The sequence below is a fragment of the Hylobates moloch genome, unplaced genomic scaffold (genome assembly GCF_009828535.3).
Source record: "Hylobates moloch isolate HMO894 unplaced genomic scaffold, HMol_V3 SCAFFOLD_1, whole genome shotgun sequence".
NCBI lineage: Eukaryota > Metazoa > Chordata > Mammalia > Primates > Hylobatidae > Hylobates > Hylobates moloch.
In genome coordinates this window covers 52502013-52520689 of record NW_026652276.1, presented here as the reverse complement: position 1 = coordinate 52520689, position 18677 = coordinate 52502013, and the positions used below count along the sequence as shown (strand labels likewise).

At 38.4% G+C, this 18677-nt stretch overlaps 1 protein-coding gene and 1 pseudogene across 6 annotated transcripts in view; both read left to right on the top strand.

The window, feature by feature from the left end:
• The window catches only part of PMS1 (PMS1 homolog 1, mismatch repair system component), a 101277-nt gene that overhangs the window by 33068 nt on the left and 49532 nt on the right, over window positions 1-18677 (top strand). For all 6 annotated transcript variants that reach the window (XM_032755155.2, XM_032755157.2, XM_032755158.2 and 3 more), the window contains one exon: window positions 695-858. In XM_032755155.2, the coding sequence (XP_032611046.1) occupies window positions 695-858 (164 nt within the window). The remainder of the gene's footprint in view (window positions 1-694; window positions 859-18677) is intronic.
• Window positions 11599-12207, top strand: LOC116810548 (glucosamine 6-phosphate N-acetyltransferase-like; annotated as a pseudogene).

The window sequence follows — 18677 nt, the reverse complement described above, 5'->3', positions numbered from 1 at the left end:
ACTGGTGATGTAATTTTTAAATGTGTCATTCTTCAGTGTTTTAAAAATATGTACCTATCGTATATGGCTATGACAAACATTCAGTCCTAATTTTATGTGGTAGTGGTGTTTTTTTGAGTAAAAGCTAGTGGTTAATCTGATAGTTCAGCAGTATAATTTTTGCACCTTTACTCAGCTTTCCAGTTAAACTATAAGTTAAAAAAATTCTTTTGTTAGGTTATCCTGTGTTTTTGAATGTTGTTGAAAATGAGGTAAATTTAACTAGGTTACTAGATATTACTTCAGGTAAGAATTTCCAGGGACATAAGGTTATTATATAAACTGTGTAATATTATATATCCTATAAATTATATTTTAAAGTCCAGAATAAGCACCATTCCCAGGCAGTTTGAGCACCAGCAGATTTCTTACGATACTGCATTCTTATAAACCCATGTTTCTACGCAGTGATAGAAGTAAGATTATGCTTGTTTAGACCACATAGACGAGGTCATACTTCGTAGGTCAGTCTTATTACAAATAGAAGAATCTAGCATGGAATCAGAGTAGTTTGCAAAGTTGAGCCTTTGGGTTTCTAGAATTGGAGGAGGAGACCTTCAGTTATAGAAGGGGTTAATTACAAATTGTATATGGATTTGAAGATCTGTGACGTTCCTTCCAAATCTAAATATGCTTTTCTCTTGTCTGCCAACAGGTACAACTGTAACTGCTTTAAGATTATTTAAGAATCTACCTGTAAGAAAGCAGTTTTACTCAACTGCAAAAAAATGTAAAGATGAAATAAAAAAGATCCAAGATCTCCTCATGAGCTATGGTATCCTTAAACCTGACTTAAGGATTGTTTTTGTACATAATAAGGTAAGCATTATTTTATTTTTATAAGTTTCTGGGTATATGATATAATAAACAAACAATGTATACTTTCTAAATCAATTAGATATGGGCTATGACTAAATGTTTGTGTGCCCTCACAAAATTTGTTTGTTGAAAACCTAATCACCATGTGATGTTATTAGGGCATGGGGCCTTTGAGGAGTGAAATTCATGCCCTTAAAATAAAGGAGACATCAGAGGACTGCCTTCCTTCTTCTGCCATGTGAGGAGGCCACTACATAGTCAGAGGCACCATCTATGAACCAGAAAGTGGGACCTCACTAGACACCAAGTCATCTGGTACCTTGATCTTGGACTTCTTCAGCCTCCCAAATTGTGAAAAATAAATTCCTATTGTTTACAAGCTACCTAGTTTATGGTATTTTGCTATAGCAGCCCAAAGACAACATGTAAAGAGTCTTTTTTTCAAAACGTTAGTCCACATTTGTCTAGTTTTATCTTTATTACATAAAGAGTGTCTTTAATTTGTTGCCTAATATCTGTATGATCTGATTGAACTTTTCATTTCTTAATCTCTGAAATCAGGGATTCCCCCAGCAGACATTTTCCATCTAAGAAATGGCTTGAGTGCTTCCTTTTATCAGGTGCTGTGATAGATTCTGAAAATGTGCAAATGTTAAGACTGGTTCTTTTCCTTTAAAGACTTCACAATTTAGTGACATTTTTCACCCTCTACACTGTTTATTCTTTGGAAGAGTGTGTGTGTCAGGAGGATACAAGTGTAATTTTGTTACATGGATATGTTGTGTAGTGGCGAAGTCAGAGCTTTTAGTATATCCATCACCAGAATAACATACCTTTTACCTGTTAAATAATTTGTCATCATCTACCCTCCTCCCTCTCTCACCTTCTTGAGTCTCCATTGTCTATCATTCCACACTCTATGTCCATACATGTGGTTTAGCTTCCACTTATAAGTGAAAACATGCAGTATTTGTCTTTTTCTGAGTTTCACTTAAGATAATGACTTCCAGTTCCATCCTTTCACTTAAGATAATGACTTCCAGCAAAAGACGTGATTTCATTCTTTTTTATGGTTGAATAGTATTCCACTGTGTATACATACACATTTTCTTTATCCATTTATACGCTGATGGCACTTAAGTTGATTCGATATCTTTACTATTGTGAGTAATGCTGTGATAAACATATGAGTACAGGTGTCCTTCTGGTATAATGATTTCCTTTGGGTAGATACCCAGTAGGAGATTACTTGGTCAAATGGTAGTTCTATTTTTAGTTCTTTTAGAAATCCTGGTACTGTTTTCCATAGAGGTTATGCTAATTTACATTCCCATCAGTAGTGAGTAAATGTTCCCTTTTCTCTGTGTCCTCACCAACATCTGTTATTTTTCATCTTTTTAATCATAGCCATTCTGACTAAGGCAAGATGATATCTCATTGTGGTTTAATTTGCATTTTTCTAGTGATTAGTAATGTTGAGCATTTTTTCATATGCTTGCTGGCCTTTTGTCTTCTTTTGAGGAATGTCAATTCATGTCCTTTGCCCACTTTTTAATGGGATTATTTGTTTTGTTTTTGTTTTTTGAGCTTCTTATACCTTCTGGATGTAATCTCTGTTGGATGCATAGTTTGCAAATATTTTCTCCTATTCTGCAGGCTGTCTGTTCACTCTGTTGATTATTTCTTTTGCTGTGCAGAAGCTTTTGAGTTTAAGGAAAACTCCAGCTTGTTTCTTTCCATTTTTCAAAGCAGGGCTGATAAGAGAAGGTAGTCATCTTGTTGCTTGGTGAATCTTAAAGGAAAGAAAGGTTTATATATTTTCTAATTATTCTGTTTATCTAATGAAATTTCACATGGGTGTCCTGCAGGAAAGCAAACTACACAGCAATGTGGAAACCTGATGGGGAATAGGGAATTAACATTTATTGAGGGCCTACACAATGCCAGGACCTGTGCTAGGTGTATTAGTTTTCTGTAATCCTCACAGCAACAGCCAAGTGATGTAGGGATTATATCAGTTTTGCAGTTGTTCTCTGAGTGGAATTCAGATAGGTTTAATACTTTGCTCATTGTTGTGCAACTAGTAAATTGAGATGGGATTTGAAACTTAACATGCCTTCAGAGTGCTTTGCACTCTACTATGTTCTCTTCCTTTTTTTTTTCTTTCCTTTTTTAATTGAGAGGATCTCGTTCTGTCACCCAGGCTGGAGTGCAGTGGCATGATCACAGCTCACTGCAGCCTCAGGCTCAAGCAATCCCTTCCACCTCAGCCTCCTGAGTAGCTGGGGCTACACATGTGTACCACCATGCCTGGCTCGTTTTTAATTTTTTTTTATAGAGATATGGGGGGTCTCCCTATGTTGCCTGGGCTGGTCTCAAACTTCTGAGCTTTCAAGCAATACACCCTCCTCAAGCAATACACACTCCCAAAGTGCTGGGATTACAGGTGTGTGAGCTACTATGCCTGGCCCTTTTTCCTATTTTAATACTACTTTACATTTATATAGTTTTTTCCCAAGTTTCAGAACAGTTACAATAACTTTGTGAGATAGAAAGCATTATCTCTGTTTATATGGGGGAACTTAAAGCTCAGAGCAACTAAAGGAATTATATTTTACAGTAATAGTGCTGAGGTCAGAACCCTTTTTGATCCAGTTTTCTTATTGTCAGGAAGATTCTTTTTTTTTTTTTTTTAAATTTTTTTTTTTTAATTTACACAGTTTTATTAAAAGTTTAAAGTATTACTAATTTCATTCAACATTATTGTTGTTTAGTATATTCACTGAAATTTAAATGACCATTGACATATGGAATTTTTTTTTCTTTTTTTATCAATGTGCAGGTTTGTTACATATGTATCCATGTGCCATGTTGATTTCCTGCACCCATTAACTCGTCATTTAGCATTAGGTGTATCTCCTAATGCTGTCCCTCCCCCCTCCCCCCACCCCACAACAGTCCCCGGAGTGTGATGTTCCCCTTCCTGTGTCCATGAGTTCTCATTGTTCAATTCCCACCTATGAGTGAGAACATGCGGTGTTTGGTTTTTTGTCCTTGCGATAGTTTACTGAGAATGATGTTTTCCAGTTTCATCCATGTCCCTACAAAGGACACGAACTCATCATTTTTTATGGCTGCATAGTATTCCATGGTGTATATGTGCCACATTTTCTTAATCCAGTCTATCGTTGTTGGACATTTGGGTTGGTTCCAACTCTTTGCTATTGTGAATAGTGCCGCAATAAACATACGTGTGCATGTGTCTTTATAGCAGCATGATTTATAGTCCTTTGGGTATATACCCAGTAATGGGATGGCTGGGTCAAATGGTATTTCTAGTTCGAGATCCCTGAGGAATCGCCACACTGACTTCCACAATGGTTGAACTAGTTTACAGTCCCACCAACAGTGTAAAAGTGTTCCTATTTCTCCACATCCTCTCCAGCACCTGTTGTTTCCTGATTTTTTAATGATGGCCATTCTAACTGGTGTGAGATGGTATCTCACTGTGGTTTTGATTTGCATTTCTCTGATGGCCAGTGATGATGAGCATTTCTTCATGTGTTTTTTGGCTGCATAAATGTCTTCTTTTGAGAAGTGTCTGTTCATGTCCTCTGCCCACTTTTTGATGGGGTTGTTTGTTGTTTTCTTGTAAATTTGTTTGAGTTCATTGTAGATTCTGGATATTAGCCCTTTGTCAGATGAGTAGGTTGCAAAAATTTTCTCCCATTCTGTAGGTTGCCTGTTCACTCTGATGATAGTTTCTTTTGCTGTGCAGAAGCTCTTTAGTTTAATGAGATCCCATTTGTCGATTTTTGCTTTTGTTGCCATTGCTTTTGGTGTTTTAGACATGAAGTCCTTGCCCACGCCTATGTCCTGAATGGTATTGCCTAGGTTTTCTTGTAGGATTTTAATGGTTTTAGGTCTAACATATAAGTCTTTAATCCATCTTGAATTAATTTTTGTATAAGGTGTAAGGAAGGGATCCAGTTTCAGCTTTCTACATATGGCTAGCCAGTTTTCCCAGCACCATTTATTAAATAGGGAATCCTTTCCCCATTTCTTGTTTTTGTCAGGTTTGTCAAAGATCAGATAGTTGTAGATATGCGGCATCATTTCTGAGGGCTCTGTTCTGTTCCATTGATCTATGTCTCTGTTGTGGTACCAGTACCATGCTGTTTTGGTTACTGTAGCCTTGTAGTATAGTTTAAAGTCAGGTAGCGTGATGCCTCCAGCTTTGTTCTTTTGGCTTAGGATTGACTTGGCAATGCGGGCTCTTTTTTGGTTCCATATGAACTTTAGAGTAGTTTTTTCCAATTCTGTGAAGAAAGTCATTGGTAGCTTGATGGGGATGGCATTGAATCTATAAATGACCTTGGGCAGTATGGCCATTTTCACGATATTGATTCTTCCAACCCATGAGCATGGAATGTTCTTCCATTTGTTTGTATCCTCTTTTATTTCATTGAGCAGTGGTTTGTAGTTCTCCTTGAAGAGGTCCTTCACATCCCTTGTAAGTTGGATTCCTAGGTATTTTATTCTCTTTGAAGCAATTGTGAATGGGAGTTCACTCATGATTTGGCTCTCTGTTTGTCTGTGATTGGTGTACAAGAATGCTTGTGATTTTTGTACATTAATTTTGTATCCTGAGACTTTGCTGAAGTTGCTAATCAGCTTAAGGAGATTTTGGGCTGAGACAATGGGGTTTTCTAGATATACAATCATGTCATCTGCAAACAGGGACAATTTGACTTCCTCTTTTCCTAGTTGAATACCCTTTATTTCCTTCTCCTGCCTGATTGCTCTGGCCAGAACTTCCAGCACTATGTTGAATAGGAGCGGTGAGAGAGGGCATCCCTGTCTTGTGCCAGTTTTCAGAGGGAATGCTTCCAGTTTTTGCCCATTCAGTATGATATTGGCTGTGGGTTTGTCATAGATAGCTCTTATTATCTTGAGATACGTCCCATCAATACCTAATTTATTGAGAGTTTTTAGCATGAAGGGTTGTTGAATTTTGTCAAAGGCCTTTTCTGCATCTATTGAGATAATCATGTGGTTTTTGTCTTTGGTTCTGTTTATATGCTGGATTACATTTATTGATTTGCGTATGTTGAACCAGCCTTGCATCCCAGGGATGAAGCCCACTTGATTATGGTGGATAAGCTTTTTGATGTGCTGCTGGATTCGGTTTGCCAGTATTTTATTGAGGATTTTTGCATCAATGTTCATCAAGGATATTGGTCTGAAATTCTCTTTTTTGGTTATGTCTCTGCCAGGTTTTGGTATCAGGACGATGCTGGCTTCATAAAATGTGTTAGGGAGGATTCCCTCTTTTTCTATCGATTGGAATAGTTTCAGAAGGAATGGTACCAGTTCCTCCTTGTACCTCTGGTAGAATTCAGCTGTGAATCCGTCAGGTCCTGGACTCTTTTTGGTTGGTAAGCTATTGATTATTGCCACAATTTCAGAACCTGTTATTGGTCTATTCAGAGATTCAACTTCTTCCTGGTTTAGTCTTGGGAGGGTGTATTTGTCAAGGAATTTATCCATTTCTTCTAGATTTTCTAGTTTATTTGCATAGAGGTGTTTGTAGTATTCTCTGATGGTAGATTGTATTTCTGTGGGATCGGTGGTGATATCCCCTTTTTCGTTTTTTATTGCATCTATTTGATTCTTCTCTCTTTTCTTCTTTATTAGTCTTGCTGGTGGTCCATCAATTTTGTTGATCTTTTCAAAAAACCAGCTCCTGGATTCATTAATTTTTTGAAGGGTTTTTTGTGTCTCTATTTCCTTCAGTTCTGCTCTGATTTTAGTTATTTCTAGCCTTCTGCTAGCTTTTGAATGTGTTTGCTCTTGCTTTTCTAGTTCTTTTAATTGTGATGTTAGGGTGTCAATTTTGGATCTTTCCTGCTTTCTCTTGTGGGCATTTAGTGCTATAAATTTCCCTCTACACACTGCTTTGAATGTGTCCCAGAGATTCTGGTATGTTGTATCTTTGTTCTCGTTGGTTTCAAAGAACATCTTTATTTCTGCCTTCATTTCATTATGTACCCAATAGTCATTCAGGAGCAGGTTGTTCAGTTTCCATGTAGTTGAGCGGTTTTGAGTGAATTTCTTAATCCTGAGTTCTAGTTTGATTGCACTGTGGTCGGAGAGACAGTTTGTTATAATTTCTGTTCTTTTACATTTGCTGAGGAGAGCTTTACTTCCAACTATGTGGTCAATTTTGGAATAGGTGTGGTGTGGTGCTGAAAAAAATGTATATTCTGTTGACTTGGGGTGGAGAGTTCTGTAGATGTCTATTAGGTCCACTTTATGTAGAGCTGAGTTCAATTCCTGGATATCCTTGTTAACTTTCTGTCTCGTTGATCTGTCTAATGTTGACAGTGGGGTGTTAAAATCTCCCATTATTATTGTGTGGGAGTTTAAGTCCCTTTGTAGGTCACTGAGGACTTGCTTTATGAATCTGGGTGCTCCTGTGTTGGGTGCATATATATTTAGGATAGTTAGCTCTTCTTGTTGAATTGATCCCTTTACCATTATGTAATGGCCTTCTTTGTCTCTTTTGATCTTTGTTGGTTTAAAGTCTATTTTGTCAGAGACTAGGATTGCAACCCCTGCCTTTTTTTGTTTTCCAGTTGCTTGATAGATCTTCCTCCATCCCTTTATTTTGAGTCTATGTGTGTCTCTGCACGTGAGATGGGTTTCCTGAATACAGCACACTGATGGGTCCTGACTCCTTATCCAGTTTGCCAGTCTGTGTCTTTTGATTGGAGCATTTAGCCCATTTACATTTAACGTTAATATTGTTATGTGTGAATCTGATCCTGTCATTATGATGTTAGTTGGTATTTTGCTCGTTAGTTGCTATTGTTTCTTCCTAGCCTCGATGGTCTTTACAATTTGGCATGTTTTTGCAGTGGCTGGTACCGGTTGTTCCTTTCCATGTTTAGTGCTTCCTTCAGGAGCTCTTTTAGGGCAGGCCTGGTGGTGACAAAATCACTCAGCGTTTGCTTGTCTGTAAAGTATTTTATTTCTCCTTCACTTATGAAGCTTAGTTTGGCGGGATAGCAAATTCTGGGTTGAAAATTCTTTTCTTTAAGAATGTTGAATATCGGCCCCCACTCTCTTCTGGCTTGTAGAGTTTCTGCTGAGAGATCAGCTGTTAGTCTGATGGGCTTCCCTTTGTGGGTAACCCGACCTTTCTCTCTGGCTGCCCTTAACATTTTTTCCTTCATTTCAACTTTGGTGAATCTGACAATTATGTGTCTTGGAGTTGCCCTTCTCGAGGAGTATCTTTGTGGCGTTCTCTGTATTTCCTGAATCTGAATGCTGGCCTGCCTTGCTAGATTGGGGAAGTTCTCCTGGATAATATCTTGCAGAGTGTTTTCCAACTTGGTTCCATTCTCCCCATCATTTTCAGGTACACCAATCAGACGTAGGTTTGGTCTTTTCACATAGTCCCAAATTTCTCGGAGGCTTTGTTCATTTCTTTTTATTCTTTTTTCTCTAAACTTCCCTTCTCTCTTCATTTCATTCATTTCATCTTCCATCAGCGATACCCTTTCTTCCAGTTGATCGCATCTGCTACTGAGGCTTCTGCAATCTTCGCGTAGTTCTCGAAACTTGGCTTTCAGCTCCATCAGCTCCTTTAAGCCCTTCTCTCCATTGGTTATTCTAGTTATCCATTCTTCTAATATTTTTTCAAAGTTTTTAACTTCTTTGCTATTGTTTTGAATTTCCTCTCGTAGCTCAGAGTAGTTTGATCGTCTGAAGGCTTCTTCTCTCAACTCATCAAAGTCATCCTCCATCCAGCTTTGTTCCGTTGCTGGTGAGGAACTGCGTTCCTTTGGAGGAGGAGAGGTGCTCTGTTTTTTAGAGTTTCCAGTTTTTTTGTTCTGTTTTTTCCCCATCTTTGTGGTTTTATCTACTTTTGGTCTTCGATGATGGAGATGTACAAATGGGTTTTTGGTGTGGATGTCCTGTTTGTTAGTTTTCCTTCTACCAAACAGGACCCTCAGCTGCAGGTCTGTTGGAGTTTACTAGAGGTCCACTCCAGACCCTGTTTGGCTGGGTGTCAGCAGCGGTGGCTGCAGAACAGCGGATTTTCGTGAGACCACAAATTCAGCTGTCTGATAGTTCGTCTGAAAGTTTTGTCTCAGAGGAGTACCCGGTTGAATGAGGTGTCAGTCTGTCCCTACTGGGAGGGTGCCTCCCAGTTAGGCTGCTCAGGGGTGAGGGACCCACTTTAGGAGGCAGTCTGTCCGTTCTCAGATCTCCAGCTGCGTGCTGGGAGAACCACTACTCTCTTCAAAGCTGTCAGTCAGACAGGGACCTTTAAGTCTGTGGAGGTTCTTGCTGAGTTTTCGTTTGTCTGTGCCCTGCCCCCAGAGGTGGAGCCTATAGAGGCAGGCAGGCCTCCTTGAGCTGTGGTGGGCTCCACCCAGTTCGAGCTTCCTGGCTGCTTTGTTTACCTAAGCAAGCCTGGGCAATGGCGGGCGCCCCTCCCCCAGCCTCGCTGCCGCCTTGCAGCTTGATCTCAGACTGCTGTGCTAGCAATCAGCGAGACTCCGTGGGCACAGGACCCTCCGAGCCAGGTGCGGGACACAATCTCCTAGTGTGCCGTTTTCCAGGCCCGTTGGAAAAGCGCAGTATTGGGGTGGGACTGACCCGATATTCCAGGTGCCGTCTGTTTCCCCTTTCTTTGACTAGGAAAGGGAACTCCCTGACCCCTTGCGCTTCCCGAGTGAGGTAATGCCTCGCCCTGCTTCGGCTCACGCACAGTGCGCTTCACCGACTGTCCTGCACCCACTGTTAGGCACTCCCTAGTGAGATGAAACCGGTACCTCAAGCAGAAATGCAGAAATCATCCGTCTTCTGTGTCGCTGGGGCTGGGAGCTGGAGACTGGAGCTGTTCCTATTCGGCCATCTTCAGGAAGATTCTTTATTAAAGCCATGGTAGAATGTTTTTGATCAAAATCTTTGATCATTTAAAATGAAGAAAATAAGAATAGCAACCTATTCTTGTTGGCATAGAGCTCAACCAAATGATACCTTGAGATCCTTTCCAGTGCCACCATGCTATGATTCCTTAGGATGTTGATGGAGGGAGGCTTATCCTACTAATAAAAATAACCCTATGACCTCTGGATCCAGAGGATATTTAGTAATAAAAAGTTTGTCGGCCAGGCGCGGTGGCTCACGCTTGTAATCCCAGCACTTTGGGAGGCCGAGGTGGGCGGATCACGAGGTCAGGAGATCGAGACCACGGTGAAACCCCGTCTCTACTAAAAATACAAAAAATTAGCCGGGCGTGGTGGGCGGGCGCCTGTAGTCCCAGCTACTCGGAGAGGCTGAGGCAGGAGAATGGCATGAACCCAGGGGGCGGAGCTTGCAGTGAGCTGAGATTGCGCCACTGCACTCCAGCCTGGGTGACAGAGCGAGACTCTGTCTCAAAAAAAAAAAAAAAGTTTGTCTCTAAATTAATGAAAGACCAACATCGGAAGGAACATAATAATTAGGAAGGAAAAACAGATGAATAAGGTAAAATATAAAGAGAAATAGGAATTATATATTTGTGAAAGAAACGTGGGCTGGGCGCAGTGGCTCACACCTGTAATCCTAGCACTTTGGGAGGCCGAGGTAAGTGGATCACAAGGTCAGGAGATCAAGACTATCCTGGCTAACACGGTGAAACCCCGTCTCTACTAAAAATACAAAAATGAGTGAGGCATGGTGGCATGAGCCTGTAGTCCCAGCTACTCAGGAGGCTGAGGCAGGAGAATCACTTAAACCTGGGAAGCAGGGAGGTTGCAGTGAGCCGAGATCGCGCCACTGCACTCCAGCCTGGGCTACAGAAGGAGACTCCGTCTCAAAAAAAAAAGAAAAGAAAAGAAAAGAAAAATGAGTAGAAGAGAAATCTTTTGAGTTAGAAAATATAATAAGTGAAGGCTGGGTCCGGTGGCTCACACCTGTAATCCCAGCAGCACCTTGGGAGGCCGAGGCGGGTGGATCACTTGAGGTCAGGAGTTGGAGACCAGCCTGGCCAACATGGTGAAACCCCATCTCTACTAAAAGTACAGAAATTAGATGGGTGTGGTGGCAGATGCCTGTAATCCCAGCTACTCGTGAGGCTGACAGGAGAATCGCTTGAACCTAGGAGGCAGAGGTTGCAGTGAGCCAAGATCACACCACTGCACTCCAGCCTGGGCGACAGAGTGAGACTCTGTCTCTAAAACATAAATAAATAAATAAATAAATAAATAAATAAATAAATAAATAAATAATAAATAAATAAATAAATAAATAAATAAATAAATAAATAAATAAATAAAAGGTTAAAAACAAGATTATTTCACGTGATAAAAATGAATATATTAGAAATATTTGAAATGACATGAGAGTTCTTATTTCAAGTCAAATATGTATCTTCTAAGTTTTTTTTGAGAGGTTTATATCATTTTCCCAACCAATGTAAGATTATCAATGTAGGTATTTTCTTTAGAAATTGGAAAGCAGGGGCCCCGCCACTCGCTCTCCGGGTGGGGCGGGTGGCGCCTCTGCTTCCACCTCCGCCTGCCTGCGCGTGGTCCTGCGTGAGAGGGCAGAGGCAGGGTGGAGGCGTTGGCGCGGTACATGTGGGCCGCGGTTGCCTGCTGTGGCGCGGGCAGTGGAGGAGGAGGTGGGGCTGGCGCTGAAGTCGGCTCCGGATCCCTTGCTGTGCACCCTGGTCGGGGAGAGTCCAATGCGCCTGGGTAGGAGCACCGACTGCGGGGCCTCTACCGACCTTACTAGAAAGATGAAACCTGATGAAACTCTTATGTTTGACCCAAGTCTACTCGAAGAAGTGGACTGGAGTCAGAATACAGCTACATTTTCTCCAGCCATTTCCCCAACACATCCTGGAGAAGGCTTGGTTTTGAGGCCTCTTTGTACTGCTGACTTAAATAGAGGGTTTTTTTTAAGGTGTTGGGTCAGCTGACTGAGACTGGAGCTGTCAGCCCTGAACAGTTTATGAAATCTTTTGAGCATATGAAAAAATCTGGGGATTATGTTACAGTTGTAGAAGATGTGACTCTAGGACAGATTGTTGCTATAGCAACTCTGTTAATAGAATACAAATTCATCCATTCCTGTGCTAAGAGAGGAAGAGTAGACGATGTTGTCCTTAGTGATGAATGCAGAGGAAAGCAGCTTGGCTAATTGTTATTATCAACCCTTACGTTGCTAAGCAAGAAACTGAACTGTTACAAGATTACCCTTGAATGTCTACCACAAAATGTTGGTTTCTATAAAAAATTTGGATATACTGTATCTGAAGAAAACTACATGTGTCTGTTTCTAAGGTAAAAATCTTATAAGAAAATTGTCAAAGGAGCTAATGCTACAAGGCTCCACTCTCCCTAGAGTTAAAATATTTTGTTGCTGCAGCAGAGTGACCTCCATAAATACTGGACTGAAAAAACATTGTAATACTACAAGTATAATGACATTTACAAGATTACTTTGGGCTGGTGGGAAATGCTGTGAATTTAGATTACAAATGAATATTATAAAGGGGATTTTTTTCATGTCTTTTTTTCCTTTTTTATTTTATTTTACATAATTCATGTCTTGATCTCTAAAACTAGGCAGTCACCTTTAAAACTTTGGATCTTTAAAAACAAATACCCCGTTACTCCTAAAATTTGACTGAAAAAACTCACAGATTTGGGGTTTTTTTTTGTTTTGTTTTGCTTTCTGCTTATATTTTATTTTTATTTTTTTAATTTATTTTTATTATTATACTTTAAGTTCCAGGGTGCATGTGCACAATGTGCAGGTTTGTTACATACATATACATGTGCCATGTTGGTGTGCTGCACCCATTAACTTGTCATTTACATTAGGAATATCTCCTAATGCTATCCCTCCCCCTTCCCCTCACCTCCCCAACAGGCCCCGGTGTGTGATGTTCCCCACCCTGTGTCCAAGTGTTCTCATTGTTCGATTAACGGGATGATTTTTAACCAAAGGAATATATTTTAAATTTGAATCTTTTCTTGCATTGTATTTTTCCAAAAGTTTGGCTTCATTTCTTGGTAGTCAAGAGTATGGGTAATAAGGAGTTATATGTCTGCTATCTGTGTTGCTCATTTAAAAAAAAGTATATATTGAATAAGGCTGTTTCTTATCACAGGCATAAAATTAAATCTTTTGTTTCAAAGGAACATCTCAGTACACTTAGGGGTGTATCATTTCCCACATATTAAGTCAGGCTGGATAAATTTGTTATTATAACTAAACATAGTGTAGTCCAACATTTGTTGATCCCAATACAGGCAAATAACCTGGTCAGCCTTTTAAAGAAGTAGAAGAAATGAAAATTATTTGACAAGATTAAAAGTAAAACAATTTAAATGTTGTACTAAAAGTTTATATAGGTCTATGTAGATAAAAAGTACCACTTGTCTTATCTGTGAATTATAACTGTTCATTTGTTAAAAACAACTAAGAGCAATTATGGTAGGACATCTAATGTACTTTTTAAACAGTGAATTAGCAAACCTCAGCATATGTGTTTCTACCGTCATTTTTTTCTTTTCATGGGTATCTGAAGCCTCTCTTCTGAGTAACAGGTTTTTCAAAAATGGAGTATCACAAAATTGAGTGAAATACAATACTGAAACAATACTTAAAAATATATTGTACCGGATGTGTCAAATTCATAAAATGTTGATGGAAGCTTTACTTTTTAGTGTGATTATAATGGCACTATTCTGGTCATTATCCTATTTTTATTTTATTTATTTTAATTATTTTTTAAAGTTGAAGAATTAAATACTTTAATGTTTCTAATCTTTTGCATTCCATGTTACATTAAACCTGTTCATATGATGAGTAGTTTTCTGTTAGGAAAAAAAAGAAATTGGAAAGCAGTATTTATAGTGTACTACATTTTATTATTTTCAGAGGACACTATATCAGAACTTATATATAGCAAACACAAGTTCCTCTATAGCCTTCAGTAATTTCAGATGCAGTTCAAATCCTGGAGAGTATGTTGAGATGATTATACTGTGAAAGTAATATAAAGTTATTAAAAGTCTTTTTGTAAAATTAAGTATTAGCTATTATACAGAGAAATCATGGACTGAATTAGAACAAGCTATTTATGTTCAAGCTTTTTTCTCACAGTAGATTTTTTTATTTTTATATTTCTTAATACTGCTGTTGCACCTTTAAAATGTTAAAATATATTGTTAAACCTCCCAAAATAGCAATGACCTGTTACTATAAATCTCTTTGAACATTGAGTCCTACGTTGCTCTTAGCCTTTTTCTTTTAAGCATGTCTACTTTCATCATTCTTTATGTACTTTTTTGTAAAGAATTTTTTTGTCTGCTTAGAATTTAAACCTGACGATATTGTTGTCTTTATTTTTTTCTGCATTAGAAACAAACAATCATATTGCGCATAATACGAGAAGTACTATTGCTATTTTGATAACTTGGATTAGATAGTGTTCCTTCTTTTTATGAAGGTTTAACCTGCCAAGACATTCTTTGAATACTGATAATGTTGATGTTCTTGCCAGTATGGTTATGTTAGAAAGAGGTATTTTTCTTCTTTCATCACCATGTTCCTTGAAAGCATAGTGAATAATGACACAGCCAAAGGGAAATAATTTACAAGTGGATTCAATGAGTTTATTTAAAGTAGATATTATTTGGAGAACTGCTAGAGCCATTCCTTAGATGAGCACTACAGTTTTCAGCTTTAATTGTAATAACTGAATCCCTGTGAGGTCCTACTGTAAATATTTTTATTTATAAAGTAGTTATTTTGCAGAATTAACAGTTTTTCTCAATATGATAGTATCTGAAACCACTTTAGTATTCTTAGCTATTTCATATGACTGCGTAATTTCATAGACCACTAGTTCAGAACATAATGTGAAATGTATGATTTCAAATAAGGGCTACTCCTATATACATTATAATTGCTGATTTGTGTGCGTACTTGCTTTTCCAAAAATATTATTTGTGGTTTTACGAATTGTTTTGATTGAATTTTGTTTTGATAATTAGAGGCCCACTGGTATTGCAAAAGCTGAATTGGATGTCATTGATATAAGAAGGTTTTAACTGTTACGAAAGAGAGACATGAATTAAAGAATGTTTTCCTTCCTATTCCCACTTCTATATCACATGAGCATTAAGGCTTATTGAGATGTTGGTTTTCTGTGTTGTTTTTGTTTTTGTTGTTGTTGTTTCTTTGTTTTGAGGTCTGTAAGAATGATGTCAGCTCCGAAGGGTTGAATATCTCTGAATTCAGTTAATCTAGGAAGATGCAGGCCCTTAACCAGGAACAGAGACCCAAAAAACTGGCCGTGGAGATTTGGTAGTGAGTGGTGGCTGAAGATTTGGTTTATAAGATGAAGATAAATAAGTGATGCCCTATAATATATATCCCCTGCATTCATGATATTCTCCATGGTCATTTTATCCTTCTCTACCTTTTACTTGATCATCTTGAATGTCCCAGGTTTGTTTCACCCGTGCTATGGGGAATCAAGGAAAAGTCTTTTGCCGCATTTGGACCAATGTTAAGGGTCAGCTCTCCTCCCCCAATCCCAGCCAGGAATGTGGAGTCAGTATAATCAGAGAGAGGTTCCAATTCAGGAGTGTGGCTCAAATGCCCCTTCCTTAGAAACAAATTATTCCAGTGCCAGTCTGGAAAGTTTGGGTGTGTTTTGTTTTTGTTTCTTTTTTAATTAAAGAAGGCGGACGTCTTTTCAGATATATTTTAAGATTAGCTTGGGGCTGATTATCAATATGGTTTGGTTTGGGGTCTTTTTTTTTTTTTTGCTACTTACAAATTAATGATGACTAAATTTATTGAACGGTTTTTACGTGTTCTTCTTTTGTTAAGGATTCTTTTACTTTTCACCTAAATTTTGTGAAATATAGAAAAGATGAAAGACATGTAAGTCAAGTTTTAGTGTAGTTTTATGTTTGTAAGCACTATTAGGAGTCTCTGAAGTCTTCCATTATCCCTCAATAGGACATTATTCCTCAACTGCTCCCATTGTGTTTTCCATGTATTTCTGTTATGTCATTTTGCTTCAGTGGCAGTGATTTGCATTCTTTCTTTCGTATTTGACAGCCTTTTATAGGAGGGAGGGCTGCATCTAGTTCATCTGTATTCCCCTTAATACTGAGTGCATAGTGCAGGATGGAATATTAAATTAATTAGGTAGTGTTAAAGCCAAAATAGTAAGTGTATGAAACACTAGTTTTAAACACTCTGGCCTGTCTCAGACCTTATTCATAATATTTATTAATAAAATTCATTCTTTTGAATTCCTTGGTGACCTCATGTATTTAGGGAGTATATTTTCACTTGTATTCATATATACAATTCTAGTCCATTGCCCTTCCTGGAAGCTAAGTCACTGATACATCTTCTTTAGAACTAATAAAGAATCATATAAAGACTGCATGGATGGGGCAGTTGAGGGGAAACACTTGATGGACAGTCTTTAAGAGCTGTTAATTTAATGTATTTTGTTGCTATTAACAGTCAAGTAGAACAACATAATTGTTCCTTTACTGATCCTCTAACCAAATACATTTTATATACTTATTGTTAACCCTAACACACATTTCTCTATTCTAACACTGTAGATTTCTCTTCCAAACAATAATACCCAGAGAATCCTGCACAAATGTAGCTTTTTGAGATTAGGCCAATGAAAGTCAATGACATGATCTCTAAGGCCCTTTTTAACTCTAAAACTCTTTGATTTTTAAGGATGTTTACATATGTATATCTTGGGCACTTCATTTCTTTCTTAAAAAATTGGAATTTCACATTTCTCTTACTTAGAAGTTCTACTGAGTTCATATATGAAATCATAAAATAATAAAAGGTAGAAAGTTCTGCAATAAACATGGTTATGCAGATCTTTTTGACATACTGATTTTCAACCTAAATGCCCATCAAATGATGAATGGATAAAGAAAATATCATGTGTACACATTGTATATACAACAGAATGCCATTTAGCCATAAAACAGACTGAAATCCTGTCATTTGCAGCAATATGGATGATCTTGGAGGACATTATGTTAAGTGAAATGAACTAGGCACAGAGAGACAAATACCACATGATCTCCTTATATGTGGAATCTAAGAAAGTTGATTTCTTAGAAATAGAGAGCAGAATAGTTGTTACCAGAAGCTGGGGAGGGGAGGGAGGAGGAGGAAAGCTGGAGGGGTTGTCCGTGGGGATAAAGTTATGGTTAGGAAGAATAAGTTTTTTTTTTTTTTGAGATGGAATCTCACTCTGTCGCCCAGACTGGAGTGCAGTGGTGTGATCTCGGCTCACTGCAAGCTCCGCCTCCTGAGTTCACACCATTCTCCTGCCTCAGCCTCCCGAATAGCTGGGACTACAGGCACCCACCACCACGCCCGGCTAATTTTTTGTATTTTTAGTAGAGACAGTGTTTCACCGTATTAGCCAGGATGGTCTCGATCTCCTGACCTTGTGATCTGCCCACCTCGGCCTCCCAAAGTGCTGGGATTACAGGCATGAGCCACCGTGCCTGGCCCAGGAAGAATAAGTTCTTATATTCTGTCACACCGTAGGGACACTATAGCAAATAACAATGTATTGTGTATTTCAAGATATCTAGAAGAGCTTTTGAATGTTGTCATCACAAAGAAATGAGAAATGTTTGAAATGATAGGGTAATTGCCCCGATTCGATCATTGTACTATGTATACATGCATTAAAACATCACATTGTGCCTCATAAATGTGTAATTATTGTGTGTCAGTTATAAATTTAAAATCAAACATGTTTTAAACACTCAATTGCAGAGTTCACTGGTAAATACTTCACTGTAATAAAGCATCTCTCACAACGTATCTCTGAAGAAACATTCTCAGATTTAGCTTTTCAACCTGTATATGTAAACTCTTCACAGTGTCACAATGGTAAAATTAAAATAGTTAAAAATCATGCTCTAGATGAAAAAACTAGATTATAGGGTTTACTGGTAAACATTAAGTTCACTGTAATAAATAAGCTCACAATGCATCTCTGAAGAAACATGCCCAAACTTAGCTTTTCAACCTTTGTATATAAACTCTGCCGTAAGTCGCAATGGTCAAAACCATAGCTAAAAAGCATGTTCTAAACACTTGATTACAGAGTTCACTGATTGGTAAACAGTTCGATTCACTGTGAGAAAGCAGCTCAAAATGTGTCTCTGAAAAAAAAAAAAAAAAAAAAAAAAGAGGACGTAGAAGGATCCTTAGATCTTTACATCTGAAAAGACCACTGGAAATTTTTTTGTCCTGCCTCAAATCTTTTAGCAAATAGTGTTTCTAATCCTGTCCACCTCCCCTTTTATCTTTATGTGACCCCAAGAGTTTTAGTGGTTGCCCAATGACTTAAACATTGAATATAGTAGAGGATGAACTACAGTTCACATATCTTAATTTTTAATGCATCATTCATCCTTCCTTGCTGTAGCTTCCTCCCACCAACTATACTCAGAGTATTGAGTAGGTGCTTTGGAAGGGTTAACTGATGGCTTGCACTCTGAAGGAGGTTACGATGTAAATGAGGAGATAAGATGTGAAAGTGTATAAACATAGCATAAATATACTGTAGACCTTGTCATTGCCCAAAACCACACTCACTCCATAACTTCACTGTTAATGTGTTCCTTCTCTAATCACTACCTGATGCCTCTCCATCTTACTGTCTTCAACAATCCTTAGACTCTGTTGGACCTGTGATCCATTGTTCCTACTGCTTTTTAGCT